Genomic DNA, 21,754 nt, shown 5'->3' with positions numbered 1-21,754 from the left:
TAGGGACTAAGCACTCAAATATATGTGGTCCATTCTTATCCAAACTGTCTTACTCATATTCCGTTTACCTTGTTTTTAAAACACTTTAGATTAGTGTGGACTCACTTGTCTATTTCGCTTTTGTTGTCACACACCATTACCAAGTGCAATGTCATGGGTATTTATCTTTGCTTATAGGGGTTTTATAGTTTTAGGCTTTGTGTTTAGCTGTTTAATCCATTTGGGTTAATTTTTCATATAATAGTATATATAATATGAGAGTCACACTTCATTCTTTGTATGTGGATTCCCAGTTTTCTAAACACTGTTCATTGAAGGGACTATTTTCCCCATTGCATCAGTTGCTAAGATAATTTAAACATACGCACAACGTTTTATTCCTGTTCTCTGTTCTGTGCTCTTTTCCTTTGCTCTGTTTGTGTCTATGCTAGTACCACACATTTTGATTACTAATAGATTACTAGTAGATTATTAATATGTTTTCAAATCAGGCAGCATGTGTCTTCTGAGTCAGTTTTTAGTGTTTAAACCCTCTGAGATTCCATTTAGATTTCAGGATTTTGTTTTCTATTTCTTCAAACATCTTATTAAGATTTTGATAAGGATTGCTTTGAAACTATAGATACTTTGTGTAATATGATAGTCCCAATAATATTGCCATTCAGTCCACTAACTCAAGATTTCATTAGTGTTTGCTAACTTTCATCCAACATTGTTTTACCATTTTCACTGTATAAGTCCTTCAGGTCTATAATTGGCTTCATTTCTAAATATTTCAGCCTGTTTCATGATATTAGAAATGAAATTAAAAGATTTTCCTTTTAAATTGCTATTAAATGATGCATGCTGTACAGAAAGATAATGATTTCTGCATTTTAATTTTATATCCTCAAATGTTAAATTACTTCATCAGTTCTAACGAGTTTGTCTGTATGTCTGAGACTGACAGTGTGAGACAGACATGGAGGTTTTCATTCTTTGAGAACTATAGATGCACATGATGCATTTTGATCATATCCACCCCTCCCATCATTCCTCTCTATCTCATCCCAGACCTCTCTTCAACACACCCTCTCCCAACTGTATGGCTTTTTCTTTGCTGTTGTTCTCCCTTTTAAATTTATAACCCATTGAGTTCTGTTAATGCTGCCTGTATATGCATAGGCGTGAGGCCATCACAGGAGCATGAGGGACTCACCAGTGGCCACACCCACAAGAAAACTGACTCTCTCCTTCCTAACAGCAATAAACCACCAGAAGTTTCTCAGAAAGGGTGGAGCCTTGTGAGCCCCTCACCCAACCATGCTGTTTTTTTTTTTTTTTTTTTAGGAAGTATCTCTCTGCAATCTGGTGCCTTGGAAGTCACTATATAGACCAGGCTGGCCTTAAACTTACAGAGAACATGCTGTCCTTGCCTACCAAGTGCTAGGATTAAAGGCATGTGCCACTATGCTTGTCCCATACTGGAATTTTGGCTGGCTTGATTTTGTGTGGATAACCACAGCTGCTGTGAGTTTGTGAGTGCAATGACCATATCAAATCCAGAAGACCAAATTTTAGGATACTTTTGCATTTTTTCACCTGCTTCTTCCATGGATTCCCTGTGTGGGAATTAATATAGACATCCCATTTAAGGCAAAGCACTCACAGTTACTTATTCTCAACCCTTTGAGCAGTTACATTCATACCTGCATTGATCACTGCTGGCTACCAAAAACAAACAAACAAATAAACAAACAAACAAAAAACCCCAAAAAACCCACCAAAAAAAAAAACAAAACAAAAAAGGTTTCACGGACCAAGATGGAGAGCATCATTAATCTATGGGGATAGACCTAGATATTTAGAAGGTAGTGTGGCAACATGACCATTTACCAAAAGTACAACAATAGGTTCTTACCTTGGGCCTATGATCTCCATAGCCATGTTTCTTAGTTAGGGTTTCTATTGCTATGAAGAGATACCATAACCAGGTCAACTCTTATAAAGGAAACATTTAACTAACATGGTGGCTGGCAGTTCAGTAGGTCAGTCCATTATCAGTATGAAGGGGAGCATGGCAGCATACAGGCAGACATGGTGTTGACTACATTTGATCAGAAGGCAGCAGGAAATGGACTCAGACACTGGGCAGTATTTTGAGTATAGGAAACCTCAAAGTCCACCCCCACAGTGACACACTTTCTCTAACAAGGCATACCTACTCCAACAAAGGCACACCTCCTAATAGTGCCACTCCCTATGAGATTATGGGGGCCAATTAGATTCAAAATGTGTTTTAATACATTTACAGCACCAAGCATGAATTCTCTCCTGTAGAGTAGGAGACCTCAAACTTATTCTGGAACCAGTTGTTTACCCCCATAACCTTCATACCAGCATTTGTACTAGTGGTCAATACTGCACTAGTGTGGGTGGTTGATATAGGGCAAGATCATTGATGACTTCTCCCTCAGCAGCTTGAACAGTGCCTTCCAGCATTATGGAAGCTTACCAGAGCTTGGAGGTTTCCCGGTCAATTACAGATTGTTTTATTTATGTGCTAATCATGTGTTATCTTCAGCAACAGGATCTTACCTAATGGTATTGTGGACAATCAAGAACAATGGCAGTAGCCTGTGTTGGTTTGGGGACATCTGGGGTCTCCCTGACCAAGAAATTATAGTCTATCCCATGCCTAGCACTGAGATGTTTGTTTAGTAATCCATGTCTCCTCGGAGCAGCATTATCTACCTATGCAGGATAACTCAGTTCAAACTCCTTTAAAAAATATATCAAATTTAAATTGACTTACTGTCTTAGGGTTAACTATTGCTGTGAAGAGACATCATGAGCATGGCAACTCTTATAAAGAAGACATTTAATTGAGGGTGGCTTGCTTACAGTTTCAGAGGTTTGGTCCATTATGATAAGGAAGGGGAGCATGGCAGCGTGCAGGCAACAGACATGGTGCTGGAGCTGAGAGTGCTACATCTCGCAGGCCAAAGGAAGTCGACTGACACACACTGGGCTGTATCTTGAGCATATGAAACCACGAAGCCCACCCCCACAGTCATACACTTCCTCCAACAAGGCCACACCCACTCCAGCAAGGCCACACCCACTCCAACAAGGCCACACCTCCTAATAGTGCCACTCCCTATGAGATTATGGGGTTATGGGGGCCAATTACATTCCAACTACCATACTTATAAATTATTGGGCTTCAATAAGGTTTTCTCATACATTCTTAATTTTAGTTAGCCCATTCTTTACCTCTCTTCTCCTCCAGCCCCCTAGCTCCACCCTTTTTTTAAAACTAACATATTTTTTAGTTCAGTTATTTTATTTTTCATTCCAGAATTTCTGTTTGGTTCTGTTTACAGTTTCTACATTTTCATTGATATAATTCAACCATGCATTGCTTTCCTTCAGTTGTTTCTCTGTGATGTCAATGAACATCTTTATGACAAGTTTTAAAGATTTTGTGTTCAGGAACTGGAGAGATGCCTCAGTAGGTCAATCATTTATGTGTAAGCAGTAAGATCAGACTTCAGAATCCCAGCACCTGTGTAAATAACTGGGAGGTGTGGCAGCTCACCTACAACCCCAGTGCTTGTGAGGTGGAGATAGGGGACCGCTGGAACAGGCTGGCTAACTAGAATAATGGAATCAATGGGCTCTGCATTTGTTAAGAGACCCTGACTCAGTAAATAAAGTAGAGCATGATCAAAGACATCTGATATTAAACACTTGCTTCCACATGCACACACATGTACCATAAATGTGCACCTACACACATGTGAACAGACATATACACATGCACACATCCCTTACACACATGCAAAAACAGGAATGAAATTAAGTCACAAGCAGCTTATACAATTTTGGTGCTTTAGTTTAAGAAGTATTTTTCCTTTCTTTTGTTGAACCATCTCTCACTATTTAATTTTTTTCTATGATTAGGGCATCTGAAAAGCCAGTACCATCTTTCTTAGTCTTCGCATGGGCTCTTTGAGGTAAATTTTCATCAGTTTGAGGTTACTTTATTTTTCAAACCTAGTTTCTTGCCTCCTTCTCTTTGTACTGTCTGCCCATGAACCTTGTCTCAAACATGCTGCTTTCCTCTATTATCTGTGGGCTCCAAACTGGGGGCATGCCTATTGGCAATTCAAGTATGGTAAGACAGAAGGAGTTCTCAGGTATCCCCAAGCAAACAAACCAGAAAATCTCATTCATGCCCATTGTTTTGTTTCATTGAAAAGAAGGAGCCTCTCTGTGGTGACCCTGATCAGCAGGTCATTCTTCAGTGACAGGTCCTGGGAAGGAAGGTCCTCGAGATCAGAGACAAAGAAGATAGAACAGGTGAGCTTGGGAGGTCTTGCAGAAGCTGTCTTATTCCAAGCAAGCTTATTAAGAAACACAGCATCTTAGACACTATTCCTGGGGGATAAATGGCTCAGAGTCAGAAGAAAACTATCATACAGTGGGATGAAATCAGCAGGAAGATAACCAGTGATGCACAAAGGGAGCATGGAATGTTGAAAGAGCATGACAGTCCAAGGACACAATGGGTTAGGGGCCGATAACTCCAGCCTTTTGTAGGGGAAGAGCCAAGTTCTCAGTGACTGAAACCTTAAGTCCTTTGAGGCCCTGTCACCAGCCCCAGACTGGTCTTGCCAAATTCACTCTAGGCAACAACACAGAATTAGGTTCCTTTTGTCTTTTCAAAAGGGCCTCTGAGAAAGCCTTTGACAGTGTGATGGTTTACAAGAAAATGGCCTGTAAAGGATGTGGCACTGTTAGGAGGTATGGCTTTGTGGGAGGAAGTGTGTCACTGCGGGGGCAGACTTTGAGTTCTGTTTTGCTCAAGCTTCCCTTGGTGTGACTTATAGTTGACTGTGTGTTGCTTGCAAGACGCAGTACTGTCTGCTCCCTGTCCACTGCATCTGCCTGCACGCTGCCATGATCCCTGTCATGATGATAAGGGACTGAGCCTCTGAAACTGTAAGTGAGCCACCACAATTAAATGTTTTCTCTGTAATAATTGCTGTGGTCATGGTGTCTCTTCACAGCAATAAAAACCCAAATTAAGATATAAGTAGGTCTGTATTTCAACAGTGTCAGATGTTTCCTTCTAGATCTTCTGAAGGAAAAAGCGTGAGAGAGCTTCATTAGTTGCCTGCCCTCTTCTCTGTAATGTATCCCCTTGGTTTTAAAGCACACTGGGTCTGCAGCTTCCCAGATAGTCCCCAAACTTCCCACAGAGGTGCTCTGGTCTCTAAAGCAATGCCTCTGTGGAGGAGGGTCTGTGGCTTCCTGGTGAGCCATTCTGCTCATATCGTCATTCCTTTGTGTTTTTAGCCTGAAGCCTGTGATCTCACCTCATAATTACTGCTTTCTGGCCCATACTTTTACCTTCTTGCATAAAATGATTACATTATCACATTCATTTTCACATTTGAGAGTTCTATTGTTTATATTTTACTCACTTTTCTATACATCCCAGCTTCCATTGCTAACCTGGAAGGGTCTGATATGAAAAGAGGCTTCTAGTTAAAAACTTGTCTTTATTTCTTCTTGAGACACTCAGTGTTACTTTCTCTATTTCCACACTCTAAAACCCTGAGTATTTACAATCACTCAGCATTTGACTTACTTTGATGTAGTATCGCATTATTTGTATGTAACATCATGTTGTAATCTCTCTCACATGTTCTCTGTCTGTCTCCATCTATTTTATTGTGAAAAGATCAAGGTAACTCTGAATTCTGATTATATATACACGCACATCCCAATAATATACTAAAATATCATTCTGGCAATCGGGTGATCAAAGGACATCATTAGCACAGAGTGCATTCTCAGGAGGGTTTTAACTTTTACCTGTGCAAAGATGGCCGCATAACTATAGGGTAGTTGGTGTTGCCCCTGATACTCTGTAACTGACAAGTGGTCAGTTTGCTTCACACTCATGTGGACAAATGACGCTCATCTCCAGTTTTTTTCCCACTTAGTTCACACTTTGTGGCATAGAGGCATTTGTAAGCATCTTTAGTAGAGATCTTCTCACCTCAAATCTGCCATTCTTAGCACAGCTATGGTGGATTCCTGGTAACCACAGATGGCTTCAGAACTTACAGCTAAAGTTCAGTGTCCTCACAGCTTCATCTGAATCTTCTGCTCAGAGCATCAGACTTCTCTTCACTCTACTGATATTTCTAATTCTTCCCGACAGCTTTCATTGGCTGCAGGATTGCGTACTCAAGTGTGTGCCATGAATAGACTTAATCCTTGGAGTGTTTATTCACATATTCCCCGTGTAAGGTTACACTATCTTGACAAAGGAAGTTCATGTGACAGGAACATGCATCATTAATGAATTTTGAGGTGATTATTATATATAATAAAACCTGAGACTCTTATACAATATATATTGAAATTTCTATTTTCTAGAGTTGATCATTTTTTTCTAGAATTTTTTCTAGAATAATTTGAGATAAACAACTCTGGAAAGTCCTGTACACTTGTTGAAATCTTAGGTTTGGTTGAAGAATGAGGCAGAACCCTATGCTTGGCATTGAGTAAAACGGTTGTCATCAAAGAATGATAACTGAGGAGGTTTCCTGAGTCTTAAATGCAATCTGAGACCCTCACCTATGCTTCCCCTCACTTCGTAATCATCAGTCTTGGGGAGTGGGTGTGACGCCCGTGCTGTGAGTACACACCTGACCCCCGGAACTCACAGCCAGCGGACTGATGCCACTGTCATGAAATGGTGAGCACCTGGTACAATTCCACTCTGACCACAGAAAGCGACTTTAAGGAAATGCTTATTTTTCTTCCTTTTCACTTGTGGTATGAAAATGTCTGGCTTGGAATTTGTAGTACTTGGTCTAAGGCTCTAGGCCTGAAAATCCTTGGAGGAGTTAGCACGTCCCATAGACGTGTGTCCTCCACTCTCTGTAGCTCTGACAGATGAAATCCTTAACTGCATCTGCATGGACCTTCAGGACAATCTGAAAGACAAGTGTGGCTTCCTCCTCATTGCTTTTCCTATTGTGTTAGTCACGTGGGTTTTTTTAATATTAATTTTTAGTTCCACACTCACATTTTTATTTCCACATTTCACAGCTTCCTTCACAGCATGAATATTTCAGGAGGATTTTATAGCTTCAATTCATGTCAAATAGCACCAGGGACTTTCACATATTTTTATTTTTACAACATGGTACAGCATATTTCCTGGGAGTGTGGTGGGGAGGATTCCTCAAGTTTTAAATCGGTATTGATTGCTTGTGCCCTGAGAAAGTAACTGAAAACAGGCAATTAAAGAAAGAAGGACAAAAAGTTCAGAGTAGATGACATGTTATATCTTCGGTTTGAAAGATAATAACGTGTGAACTGTGTGATCACAGTTGGTCACCAAGTTCAGTAACTGTGGAGAAATCCTTAGCTACAAGTAGGGGTGGGTGAGGATGCAGAGAACAGAGTGTTCAGTGGATTTCCTTTTGTTCATTTGGCCTCACAGAACTTGTCACTGTTCACAGTTCACATCTTGAATCTACAATGGACACATCAAGAGTCTATGGCAGTGTAAAGACAGTTAAGACTCCAGGGAATAAGTATGTATCACCCCCATCTCTTCACCCAGGTAAGTGCCTTTATTTCTCCTTTCAGTACTTGGATATCTTCTAGAGTTAAGATTCTCATTGTATTTCAGTTTTAAATGACTGCTTTGGGATGGTGAGATGACTCCTCAGATAAAAGCACTTGCTGCACAAACCTGACAACCAGATTTCAATTCCCAATACCTTTGTTAGAAAGAGAATCTCCTCCTGAAAGTTGTTCTCTGATTTCCACACTTAGTGTGGCATTGCATACCCCTGCAGTCACACACACACACACATACACACACACACACACACACACACACACCTGCAACTATACTCAGTGAGGCATACACTTATAGTCACACTCACATACCAATACATACACACACACACACACACACTCATTTACACATATACCTGCAGTCATACACACACACACACACACACACACACACACACCTGCAGTCACATACACACTCACACTCATGCACTCACAAGCAATACTCTCTCTCTCTCTCTCTCTCTCTCACACACACACACACACACACACATACACTAATTAACTAAAAAACTATTGCTCTAGAGCAATGGTTCTGTGAGTGTTGACTAGTGTAGGACAGCTTGCCTTCAGATAACTGCAACTTTAGAGAGAAAAAGCTTACACATTGACATTTTACTCAAGTAGCCTTCATGGAACATGAATGAAGCTTTTCCTATTCAGCCTCAGTTACAAGACCCTGAATAAATAATATTTTCCATATATGAACAGAATTGTGTTTTTAGAGACACTGAAGACTTGCTGTAATAGCTTGCACATTCCAGATCCAGGTTCAGAACAAACATTTTGACTCAGCTCTACTGCAGTTGCAACCCTGGCAGTCAGCATTGGGTAAACCAGCCCTCTCCTCTGCCAGGGAATTCAGTAATTGGAGTGAAAGAAATGTGCAAGACTGAGGTAATACTCAAAGGGTAACATGACATGAGGGAGTATGAAAAGGGACCAGAAACTGAGGTAGAAAATGTGTCAAATTGTCATGAGATAATATTTCATTCTGTGACCTAACTGAACTTACTAATATCAGTAATATTGCAACATTTTCAATTTGACACCATTCCTGTATTTTGAAAACTGTGATTATCAACATTTTAGGACTTTTGGTTAGAAACTATTAAATTGTAAAAGTTAAAACCAGGAAAACATCTTAGCGTCATCAAATCAGCTTCATTATCTTCTTCACATCAGGGTCAGGAGAAAGTGAGGCTGTGATCCTGCTGGGGTTCCAGTGAGCCAGAACGATAGGAAGAAGCATGCTTTTATTTTCCTTGTGGTCATGCCTAGCAAAAGGATGGGAAAGGCCTTGTTGAAGTGGATGTAAGAAAATGAAGGTTGAGAAAGACAATGAGATTTCCTCAACACTACTATCCATGATCCCAAATTGAAAGACTGAAAAATTTGTCTACCCTCATTGTGATTATTATTCTACAAACCATCAGCTTGAATGGGAACTGGAAGGACACAAGCAGTAGAATAAAGCCAGAGCAAAACCAGTGTAGATAAAACACTGACCCAGTAGTGAAAGAAATGAAAACACCTTGACCCATTAGTTAAACAGCTCAAACTGTGGGTAATTCACAGCTTAGTGAGTAGATCTCTCAGTGAACAAACAAACAAACACAGAAAGAGGGAGTGGGCAGTGACCTGCTTTGTGGCCAAATGACCAAAAGTTTGCTTTGAGAGTAGGACAGATAAAATGTGCGCGGAGCTCATGCATTCACTCAAGAAAGAAAGAAAGAAAAAAGGAAGGAAGGAAGGAAGGAAGGAAAGAAGGAAGGAAGGAAGGAAGGAAGGAAGGAAGGAAGGAAGGAAGGAAAACGACTGTTCATTAAATAGTGCTTTGTTCCAGACACTTTGCTTTGGAATTTAAAAGCAATGATGAGATCTCACAGTGTCTAGGTCAAGAAGTAACTCACTAGTCACCAGTGCTTATGTCCCAGTCACCCTCACTCACTCAGTGATGGCCCCAAATTGCAAAAGTAGAAATACCAAGAGCCCAGTCATTCCAAAGAGAAGCCATAATGCATTCCTTTAAAAGGTGATGATAGTACAAAGTACTCCATTTAGCTGAAAATTTGTTTATACTGTCACAGGTGAAATTGTGAAAGTTATAACCACCAGATGTAGTATGGGCTTAGTTAAGATGGAAAACTGTGTGCGTATGTGTGTGTAAAACAGTGCACTATTGGAGAAATTATTTTGGCCACTCCACGTAGTTAAAGGGATATTTATTTTTGGTTGTGAGAGACCTTGATCTGGAGGAGGTGGGAATGGGGAGTGTGCTGGGGGGAAGGGGAGGGGGGCAGGAAGGGAGAGAACAAGGGAATCTGTGGCTATTATGTAGAACTGAATAGTATTGTAAAATAAAGAAAAAAAGAAAAAAAAGGATATTTATTTAATGGCGTAACTCACAAATTAAGTAATAGGTAGGTCGCAGGGTCTGGGGAAGGTGTATTGCAGTCCAGCGGTATTCTCTGGAGCTCTGCTCAATCAAACTCCACCATTCAGAGTCCTGGCACAGAGAGAGAGCACAGAGAGAGCACTGGCCCATCCAGCTCTCTGGTCTCCTAGCGCCTCCCCTCGCCCCGCCTCGTAGGCGTGACAGTTGCCAGAGTCTCAATGGGGGTTGGAACTTCCAGATCCAAGCTGGAATGGCTACCCACTACAGTGCACACATAGTGTAGCACTATTTCCAGTTTCAGTCAGTCCACTAGGAGTGCTGGAAAGAGTCCTTATAGTTAAGGGAGGTCCTGTGTAGTGACAAAACCACCTCAGACTTTTATCCAAATTGTACTCAAGTGGATTTAACAAGTGTATTCTTTGCACTTCCTAGATGCCTGTCAGTGCCCACATTGGCATCGGTTGGCTCTGAAACTCAGCTGTGCTGGGCTGATCTTTCTTTTCTTGAGCCTGATTGGACTCAGTGTCTTAGGTAAGTGAGGCAAGAGCCTTTGCTTCAAAAATTTCCTGCATAAACTAAGTCCTCTTCACAGCATTTGGCCACCTTGAGACTAGGGAAAGGTCAATAACATCAAATGTTACAGGACAACATCCCTTGTCCACTGTGGAAACTTCACAATTCTTTCATGTTTCTTAATTTTCCTGAGAAAAATTATGGGGTGTGTCTTATGTGCATCTAAAACTGTAGAAAAATAAGTTATGAGTGACAAAAATATGAAAGAAATGAAGAAAACTAAAAGGTCCCCATATTTAACTTATTACATGCTTTCTAAACCTTCCCTTGGGGTGAATGTGATTGAAGATCAGCAAGCTCAGATGTGATTGTGAGGAATCTGAGAGTTTCAGCAGTAACCACAGATTGACTTGTCAATCAGATCACATGCAACCTCAGAGCTGTTTGAATCTGTGTTCTGTGCTTTTCTTGTTCATATATCCTGTCTCCCTCCGTACTTGTCCCTTAATTCAGTTTGCTAATATTTTATCCTCAGTCCATATGTTCAGATTTTTTTTAAATAACTTGATTTCCCGACGTGAGAAATATTGTATTATCTGTAGCACAGTGTCTATACCTCAACCTACCAATGCCTCAGCTGCTGACTACACCTTCCTAGCTGTGGCCTTGCTTTTCAGGCTGTGGCCCAGGGGAACCTTCACACCCCACTGCCCAGCTCTGCCATTGCCTCAGCCACCTCCATGCAGGGAGGCAAATGTTGCTTTGGATTAAGTCTCATCTTTTTATTATATCAATAAAGACTCAGGAGCCAGACACTGGTGTGAAATCTGCTAGCTCAGAGAGGCAGAGAAAGCAGCTGGCTCACTTTCCTTCTCTCTATTTGTTGTGGAATATTCCTTTACACTGTGTGAAGATGTGTCACTGTGATTGGTTTAATAAAGAGCTGAATGGTCAATAGGTAGGCAGGAAGAGATTAGGTGGGACTTCTGGGGACAGAGGTTCCAGGGAAGAAAAAAAGCAAAATCATCAGCCAGATGCAGAGGAATCAGGATTGGCAGTACAGAGTAGAGGTAACTGAGCCACAAAGAAGAAGGCAGATAAAAAACTATGGATTGTTTTAAATTATGAGAACCATTTAAGCTGGGCGTGGTGGTGCACACCTTTAATCCCTGTACTCGGGAGGCAGAGGCAGACAGATCTCTGTGAGTGTTTGAGGCCAGCCTGGGCTACAGAGTGAGTTCTAGGAAAGGCCGAAGCTACACAGAGAAAACCTGTCTTGAAAAAAACAACAAACGAGCAAACAAACAACCAACAACAACAACAACAAGAACCATTTAAGAACAAGTCTAAGCTATGGCAGAAGTTTCATAATCAATAATAAGTCTCATGTCATTATTTGTGAGCTGGTGGCTCAAAGAAAAAGCTTGCTACACATGGCACATAGCATCTGGCCACGTATATCCACATAAGGCTTGAGAAAGCTTTAAAAAAGTTCAGAACTCAGAGTCAAATGTGGCTTCCTGGGTAGGCTTGGCAACATACAGAGACAAGCTACTAGCAATTTCCTATGGGCTAGAGCCAGCTGCCAGCACCATGTGCTAAAATGAGCTGCACAATGGCTAACACAGCTGTTAAGATTCGTCCCATGCAGTCAGAAAATGCTGCAGGCACTTAGTACAGCCAGATCCAGACACAGAAAACCTCTAAAAATGTGTAGTATGTTTAAAACTGTGCTTAGATGCAGAAGAAAGAAAAGAAAATGGATATAGACAATCATAAAAATAGTTTAAAAATAATAAAGTTTAAAAAAGGAGAGTAAAGTAATATAAAAAAATAAGCCATGTAAGGATGAAAAATATTATAACACAGGGACTTTGGATCTTATATGGTGCTTTGTTGACTTTGAAAATTTTGAAAGCTAATAAACAGAAACTTATGGCTGCTGAGAGACATTTGACTGTAGAAGGGACTACTGAATTAAACCAGCCTATATACTTTAGAAATGCCTTAACTTTAAAATGGAAGTCAGAAAATGTATTGCTTTGGAGAAAAGGTTAGGCTTTTGTTTCCACAGAAAGTGAAAGGCTGTAGATTCATTCAAGGTTAAAGAGAATCAGGTTTGATTGAGTGAGACCCCCTGAAAATCCTAACTACAGACATAAATAAATAGACCTAAAAAACTACAAGATAGGTGACCTGCTCAAACATAAAACAAAAAATCATCTTCGGTGGGTTGTGTACAACACACATGCCATGCTTGTGTTTATGCAGATATGTATGTTACCTTTGAAAGTTTGTGTGTTTTCAGAGCAAGGGGACCAGACACAATGTGAAGGGGTGGCCCAGGTGATCCAGCCTTTCAGAGCGCCTCTGTTGTGGTTTCCTCAGAGTTCTACATCCAGAACAGCTTCAATGCTGCTGGTTGAGATGGCCCAGTCTCACAGAGTATTCTAGCCAGTACTACAAACACATATTGTTTTGTACAGAGACTGGGCAACAGATGTTATGGCTAGTTTTTCCAGAACTTGACCATCATCTTAGTTTTCTCAGGGTACTCCAAAGGTTCCATTGCCCCCAGACATCAGGAAGCAGTCTAGAGAACACACCACCTACATTCCCAAGAGGTGGGGTGAGTTGGTTTTGATAAGTGGGTTATGAATGTTTGTCATCATTTAGGGGAGTTGGTTATAAGTTTTTACTGGTCATGATCAGGAAAAGAGTTGAACAAGGGAGATTAGATTCAGGGATCTCTTTTTGATAGGAAAAAGGGGGGTATATTATAGAAATGATGGGATACAAGGGTAGATTGTTTAGTCTATTTTTGAACAACCACTAGTCTCAAATATGTTACATTGGTATGGATTTTTTGTATGTTGATACAAATTTAAGGTTATTTTAGTTATATTGTATATATTTTCTACTCTTGTTTAAAGTATTATACCTATGCAGCTCATTTAAAAATGTCATTTTAGTCCTTGAAAGGTATTTAGGTTAATTAAAAAAAGAGGTTAATATTAGTCATATATAACAATCAAACTTATAGTCATGTTAGTTATGTTTTCAAGGTTATTCATGATATATTTTAGATAGATAGGTAATCTTCAAACACTTCAAAGACGTATGGAATATGGCATTTAAAATGTTTTAATTACATAAGGCTTTTCATGACAGTGAAACTCATCTGCTCCTGGTAACACCAATTTACTTCCAAAAAGGATGATGGGCATAGAAGAACCTTCATACAGAGTTTGCTTTCTTTGAGGCAAAAACTAGCCATTTGGGCAAGAAACTGCCCTTGCCTTGACTGTTGACAGTATGCTGTACAAAATGGACAAGCAGGACACAAAAGAAAGCAACTGCCAAACGTTGCCAAGATAGGGTAGGACAGTCTTTCGAAAATTCTTGCTTTATATTAAAATCTGTCAGGTATTCTAGGCCTGTAGGCTAAAGATGAATGCTCCAATGTTAAATGGGAACATTGGGTGACTGTCCAGGCAGCCAGGTGCTTCTATCATTTCTATAGTTTTTGAAGTTGCTTGGTTTGCACTCCATGTTTACTCAGGTAATATATCCTTCTTGGGTCTTTGATGGAGTTGAAGATGAGATAGTTATAGTTACAGATTTCTTTGTTACTAAATTCAAAAAAAGAAACTCACAAAAGAGGTATAAAATGTATAAGGTTGAGAGACATGAAAGCTTACATTGTTTATTTAAGAAAATATTTTGAGGTCTAAAAAAACAGTGTTCAGATAGTAATACAAGTTATGATAGGAAATTGTTTTGTTACAAAACTTTAAATTCATCAAAATAAGATAGATAAAAGAGTATTTTCTCTGAATATGTCAAATACAAATGGACTAGACATTGTGAATTTAATTCCTACTTGATAATTTTTCTTATTTGTTTATAGTTTTATTATATTAGAGTAAAAAAATCTTTTCTTTTTATTTAGACAAGAAAGGGGAAATATTGTGGGATATTCCTTTACACTTTGTGAAGATGTGTCATTGTGGTTGGTTTAATAAAGAGCTGAATGGTCAATAGCTAGGCTGAAAGAGGTTAAGAAAGACTTCTTGGGACTGAGAGGTCTTTGGGTTGAAGAAAGGCAGAGTCATTAGCCAGACACAGAGGAAGCAAGATGGGCAATACAGAGTAAAGGTAACTGAGCCATGTAAACAAACATAGATTTAAAAATATGGGTTAGTTTAAGTTATAAGAACTAGTTAGGAACAAACCTAAGCTAAGCCTGAGATTTCATAATAAATAGTAAGCCTCCATGTCATTATTTGTGTGCTGGCACCCAAAGAAAAAGCCTGCTACAGCTGTTGTCCCAGAAATAGTTTCTCCTACTCCATCTGAAACAAAATCTCCTCCAACCAGATGTCCCTCCCTTGTACTTCCTGTGCCTCTCTCTCTCCAACCCTCTGACTTTCCTTCACTCTCTATGGTTACTTCCAGTCAACTGGTTGCTTGATCCTATGGTTGATTTTATTTCAGTAATTCAACCTTGGGGTTCACAGTGTGATCAATTATCCTGCAATGGAGAAATAGAATACACATTCCAACATCTGTTTCAGCATTTAATTCTCTCTGTTTGTTTTCTTATTTGTTAGTGCGATTCTTAGTGCAAAAAACACCAATAGAAAGATACAGTGTGGCTGCTCAAGAGAACAGGACCAAATCAACAGGTATTGTGTGGCTTGAATTTCCCGAGAATAAGAGGTGATTTTTGATACAGACTGTGAGTTACCTCAGTCAACTTTCAAAACAGCCCTCCATGAACCATTATATCACCATGGTTTTGTCTGAGAAAACAACCATACAATGTTAAGAACTCATGGAGTCACACAGTTTATAATTGTGGGTGCTGGGAATTTCATTGAAACTGTGTGACCTTGATGTCTAATGATCTTAGGCACCTGACCAGGCTGCCCCAAGCTGCTGGTGCACATAATCCCTAATAAGCAGACATCAAGTTAAAAAGTAGAATATTTGGTTATTTTAATGAACATGTTGAACAGTTTACTTGGTCCTACATTAATCAGTAGAAACAAAACATAAAATTAATCCTTTGTCATTAATTATGATTTCTTGACATATGGCAGCATTAACCTTGTTCTAGCATGTGCTAATAAAGCAACTACTGTGTGTAGTTAATTGTGGTGCAGCAAGAACAGGGCAGAAATAGAATGTCTCTTCTTTTTTAATCTAGGGAGATCAACCATACTAACATGCCTGAGACATTGGCATCCATATCGGGATAAATGCTTATTTATGTCTCAAACTTCTGGGCCTTGGGCTGAAGGTCTAGCTGATTGCTCTGTGAAAGAAGCCACTTTGCTACTCATTGAAGATGAAGAAGAATTGGTAAATTGCTCAGTAGAACATAACACTTTCATTAAGCTATGTTGACATCTCTGGACTTTAACCAATTGTTAAGACTTGGATTTTAAACACCTCATAATCTGAGAGACTAATTGGACTTATAATTTAATAACTGACTATAGTGGGATGAATCAATTAAAAGTACAAATATAGAAAGACAAATTTCACAAAGAAGAGAGAATTATTCTGGTGGGGAGCTAGGAAGGACTCCAAATAGGAGTAATAGTGTTTTAGAAGTTTAGTAGAAGAAAGTAAGTCATGAGTAAATAGAATGTAGATTAAGCCTCCCACTATGCTTTGATTATAGAGATTCATTCATGATTTCTCAAAGAGAAAAGGACAGCAATTTTTTATTGGACTAAATTATGTGCCAGCACAGAAGATCTGGAAGTGGATAAACGGCTCTATTTTAAATCCTCATCTGTAAGTATTAAATGAGCTAATTTGAATATTCAATTCACAAACATTTCACTGAAAATTTAATTTTGTAATTTTAATTAAGTCTATAAATTCTTGAGAGGGTCAGAATAGCCTGAAAAGACAGTTCCAAGATTGGTTGAATTTTTTCATGTACAAGTAGATATCAACTCTTTATAATAGAGTATGTGTGTGTATTTATTTATTTTCAATAGAGTTGTAAAGGACAAGAAATAGATTAACTTCTTAGGGTTGGAGATAAAATATTTTAAAAAATCTATCTGGAATACATAGTTTTTATTCACTTTTATACTTTTGACACTTGCACAGCATTTAAATTTTTTCCTTTTCTTTTATGTGTGTGTGCCTGAGTGTATGTATGTGTACAATGTATTGCAGGAGCTCACAGAGGGCATTATATTTCCTGAAACTGTAGTTTCTGATGGTTGTGAGCTGCCCTGTTGAGTGCTGGACTTTGAACATGTGTCCTTTTTGAGAGCAGTCAGTACTCTTAACCGCTAAGCCATCTCTCCATCCCCTACACAGAAATTCTTCAGCAGCATGTTAAAGTCGTGGTAACAAAGCTGCACCTTTATGTGTCATGAAATGAATTTCTCTGGGCAGAATCAGTATAGACATTGATGTTTAAAAATATTTTCTTACATAGTAAGGTTTTATTTGTGTGTGTGTGTGTCTTAATTGTGCTATGATGTAAAATGCTTACTTAATTTTGATTCATAGTAAAACTATGATGATAAGTGAAGAAATCCATGTCAGGCAGAGGACTTAGCTCAGCTGCTGTTGATTTTACTCAGGTGAAAGGACGCTCTGATTAGACAGCAGTGACCAGGTGACTTTGGAGGCCAATTATGCTTTTGTTTTAACTGGGCTGAGAAAAATGGCTCTGGGTAAAAGCTCTAGCTCTGTGAACCTCACAGTTTGAGTTCAGTCCACAGAATCCATATAAAAAGCTGGGTTCAGAAGTACACATCTGTATCACAGCTGGGAGGTGGAGACAGGAGAATCACCTAGAAGCACCTGGGCCAGTGATCCTGGAGTGCACAGCACAGTGGTAGAAACAAGGTAGAAAGGGAGGCTCTCACCAAAAGATATCCTCTGACTTCACTTGCTCTAACCCTTCCTCTCTCTTTCCCTCCCCCAACTCCCTCTCCCTCCCCCCCATCTCTCTCTCACACACACATACACATACACAAAGTAAATATTTATTTTAACTCCCTGAGCCCTGATTTTCAGGTAAGGAAAACAGGGGAAAATAAAAATTTTACAAGCAGGATTATTTTGGGCATTACATGAGATAATGTTAGAGCCCTCACCAGAATCCTGGCTGGGGAAGCCCTGAGAATCCATCAAAGGTTTTTTTGAAAACAAGTCATTAATTTGAACAAATTGGCTTGAAGAAAAGGATCTTGAAGACTGAAGAAAGAAGCTAAAAGATAAAAAAAATAAAATGTAGTTGAGGGACATTCATAGTTTGATTAGCATGCTGGGCACTAGGGTTACATCAAATTTTCTCCTTAGGGATAAGGGGATCTGTGAAGAAATGAATGGAGGCAAAGATCAGCTGTGAGGTAGCCCTGCCTACTGCCTAATATGTGGCGTCCTCTGTTAGAGACAGGCTAGGCTTGAACTCACCCCTTCTCTGTAATCGCCCCAGAAGATGCCCGTGTTAGTGCTTGACTTCTGGTCTTATTCCCACCTACAATGATCACAGGAACCTTGGATGTGGGACTAGTGTTGTGATAAAGCAAAGACCAGCTCTGGGATAAGACAGGTAGGAACTCCATTCATTTCCACATGAGTTGAGGTTCTTTTCTTCTCTACATCCAATTCTGTAGGCCCACTGTGTTCACTCTGTATGTTGAATGCATTTACTGAGTACCTACTCTGTGTAAGTGTTGTCATACATTCATGTATATCCCAATGGCTTCCCTAAACATCAGCTGGTAATACACTATATATTTAAGGAAACTGTAGCTTAGTAAAATGAAGATGCTTTCTCCATGATCACATGACATGCTTGCTGTGGGATGTTCTGTATGGCATATGTGTTGCTCTGATTGGTTAGTAAATAAAACACTGATTGGCCAGTAGTCAGGCAGGAGGAAGTATAGGCGGGACAAGGAGGAGAAGAATTGTGGGAAGTGGAAGGCTGAGTCAGAGACACTGCCAGCTGCCACCATGACAAGCCACATGTGAAGATGCCGATAAGCCACAAGCCATGTGGCAAGGTATAGATTTATAGAAATGGATTAATTTAAGATTTAAGAACAGTTAACAAGAAGCCTGGTACAGCCATACAGTTTGTAAGCAATATAAGTCTCTGTGTTTACTTGGTTAGGTCTGAGCGGCTGTGGGACTGGCAGGTGAGAGAGATTTGTCCTGACTGTGGGCCAGACAGGAAAACTCTAGCTACACATGCTACTAGTAGAACCAGGTTTTCACCTCCAATTCCCAAACCTTCTCCTTTTTACACATTATTGTAAAGATTCTTGCTGAAAGAATTCTTTTCCAGAAAGGCGAAACTGAAAATTCTAGAAGTTTCTATCAGCTGTGTCTTTAATGCTTACATGCATTTATAATGTTTGTTACTGTGTGTTTACTACGGTTAAACACTATGTAGTCTACAGAATCCTTAAAAGTCCAAAGAAAAATAGTGGCTAATGTGATAATTGTAAGAAAATTCTAAGTTCTAGGAGCAGCTATTCTTTGCTCTTTAGATTACGAATCATGGGCACTGATGAAGAAAACAGCTGTGCGATCATCTCACAGACAGAAGTATTTTCTGACTTCTGTTCTGCAGACAACCGTTGGATCTGCCAAAAGAAGCTGAAGCATGATTGAAATCCTGGGTCCTGATTCCTGATTTCGAATCTCATCTCTATTGCTTTACCATCTACACCCAATCTCTGCATTGAACTGCCAATGCCATCAGCCCTCCCAAGTGTAGGTAGAGGCACAGAGCATGGACTCTAAAAACACCACGACTCTTACAGCTGCTCACTTCCAATTTCTTTATTTTGTAAATGTGAATGTACACAGACACGGATGGGCCATTCTAAGAGAATGTTCTATAGATGGAGGCCCAGGCCAGCAGGGGGCACTGGAAGCCTTGGGTGGCCTTTGTTGATGTCTGTGCATGAGGTCATCTGAAGATGGTTGCAGAAAATTGATTGCAAAGTCCTCATCTCTACCCCCTATCCCAAGCTATCTCACATCTGGGCTACAGATCAAAAGTCTTTGCTCTTGACCCTGACACCAGAGGCCCATAGTTAAGGAGCTTGGTAAGGGAAGAGTTTGTTTTGATTGAGACCTCCAAATTAAACAATTAATAATTGACTAATGTTCTGATAATGAGAGTGACTCTAGGTAAACTGAACTCTGTCCATGTGATGCCTCCTACCCTGTGGTGATGTACCAGAAGAACCTGGGCAGATGCTGGTGCTTGGCCCTGGGCTAGTCAGTCTCCAGAGCTATGAGACAGGAGGGTCTCTTCTCCTTCAATTTCCTGTGATGGCAACAAAAATGGACTAATACAGGGACTTGTCTCTTCCCACCTTTCCAAAGACCTTCCTATTTTAATTTTCTCATCACATCTTTCTTCCACACCTCTCTATAGCTTATGGCTCATGCATAAACTGTAGGAAGTATGCAGCTAAATATTTGGTTATTTTAGCATAAAATAAATGACATCTTTTCAATTCTTCATTTAGAGAAATTAAAATAATAAGTATTCTGATAAATATCTTGGATGTCTATTTTTCTTTCTTTCTCTCTCTTTTTGTTTTTGGTCTTTTGAGACAGGGTTTCTCTATGTAACAGCTCTGGCTAGCCTGGAACTCATTTTGTAGACCAGACTTGCCTCAAACTCACAGAGATCCACCTGCTTCTGATTCCCAAGTGCTGGGATTAAAGGCATGTGCCACCATCATCTGGCTCAGATGTCTGCTATTCTAAAAAATTATTGCCATATTTTCCAATATAATAAAAAGAATAAAATTGAATTTACTTTATAAGGCAGCATAATACAATTCCTGTTAAAAGACATCTAATTACTCAATGTCAACTTTAATTACTGAAATTGAAGCATATACTGTGATCCAAATAAAATGTCATTTACAAATAATTTTTACATTAGAAATCATTATTTTCTGTGTATGATGTTCTGCTTACATGTATGTATACTGTGTCCATGCAGTGCCCTTGGAAGCCAACAGGAGGCATTAGATCCTATGAGACTGGAGTTATAGATGTTACAAGCTGCCATGTGGGTGCTGGAATCAAATCTTGGTCCTCTGCAAGAGCAATTGATGCTACTAATGGCAGAGCCACCACAGAAATCTCAATATTATTACTTGTCAGAAATAAGGACTTATATTGTTGTTGATCATAACTTTCAAATGTATCAAACATTAAAGAATAATTCATTTTGTGAAAATTCTTAGGAGATAAAAATCTAGGAAAGCCTTACAGAGAAAAGCAGCACTATAAGTCAGTCATTAACAACAGTGAAATTTTCAACTGTTAAGAGCATGCAGCTAGGCAGATAGAAGTAGGTGGGAGGCAGGGTCATACACACCCACCTTTTTCTATTTAGGTACCCTCTGACTGGGGAGACAATCAAGGGAATGACAGCTGTGATCTGGAGGCTGTGTCTCCTGATGTTGCAATGTTCCTTTGTGGTTAGACACTTTGAAGCTGCAGTGGGGCTCCTCATGCCACATATGAAACTAAGTCGCCAGGGGACTTTCCCACTGACCACACATGTCACCAATGAATATGCTAATGATCAGGGAAGGGGAAACCCTGGGGCCATCTTGGCCCTGGAACAATTTTTTTAATGCAGGATAGAGGAAGTTCTCACTAGGGGAACTTAACAATAACATCATAGAATTGGAATCATAAGAAACCTTGTAATTTCTACCATTCAGAGCTCAGTGGGCTACTGCAGTCTTCAGGACAGCCTGTTCCAATCTTGCTCTGGAGTGTACATTCATTTTCAGTTACTTTGCTTTTTTAAAAAACTTCTTCTCAAACTGTGTCTTGTGCAAATTCTTTTGTGAGAAGACAAGAATAGCAGAGAAACTGTCACCTGGTAACAGTGACATGACAACATCAGAACACAAATCAGAGGAGAATATTCCCATAATTGACAATGTGCATGCAACCTCTTGGGATGGTGTTGGTACCAACCTTCTGGTGCTATCAAAGATGAACTGAGACCATCTGGATGGGTAAATTCATTGCACATGGGTGTTAGATCTGAAATCAAGTAACCCTAAAGGAATGTTAGTAGGAATGCTTTTCCATGACACCTACCCGAAGAAAGTAAATTAACTGTCTCTTGTCACTGTGGTGATATATTATTTGTGC

At 39.6% G+C, this 21,754-nt stretch overlaps 1 protein-coding gene across 5 annotated transcripts; it reads left to right on the top strand.

Annotated features, from left to right (window-relative positions):
* Window positions 1–4,860: 4,860 nt before the first annotated feature.
* On the top strand, window positions 4,861–20,126 carry LOC114701418 (killer cell lectin-like receptor subfamily B member 1F). Of its 5 annotated transcripts, none has more exons than XM_028881505.2 (7): window positions 4,861–4,986; window positions 7,530–7,633; window positions 10,481–10,579; window positions 15,175–15,249; window positions 15,774–15,928; window positions 16,254–16,369; window positions 19,102–20,126. In XM_028881505.2, the coding sequence occupies exons 2-7, from the start codon at window positions 7,549–7,551 to the stop codon at window positions 19,223–19,225; spliced, it is 654 nt and encodes a 217-aa protein (XP_028737338.1). In that variant the 5' UTR covers window positions 4,861–4,986; window positions 7,530–7,548; the 3' UTR covers window positions 19,226–20,126. The 5 variants fall into 5 exon arrangements, with proteins under 5 accessions (XP_028737338.1, XP_037059990.1, XP_037059991.1 ...); XM_037204095.1 differs by having other exon boundaries at window positions 7,511–7,633; XM_037204096.1 differs by lacking the exons at window positions 4,861–4,986; window positions 19,102–20,126 and adding exons at window positions 6,673–6,757; window positions 18,096–18,468.
* The last annotated feature ends 1,628 nt before the right edge of the window (window positions 20,127–21,754 follow it).

The sequence above is a fragment of the Peromyscus leucopus genome, chromosome 3 (genome assembly GCF_004664715.2).
Source record: "Peromyscus leucopus breed LL Stock chromosome 3, UCI_PerLeu_2.1, whole genome shotgun sequence".
In the NCBI taxonomy this organism is placed as follows: Eukaryota; Metazoa; Chordata; class Mammalia; order Rodentia; family Cricetidae; genus Peromyscus; species Peromyscus leucopus.
The sequence above is the reverse complement of the archived record's forward strand: the minus strand, read 5'-3'. Positions and strand labels throughout refer to the sequence as shown.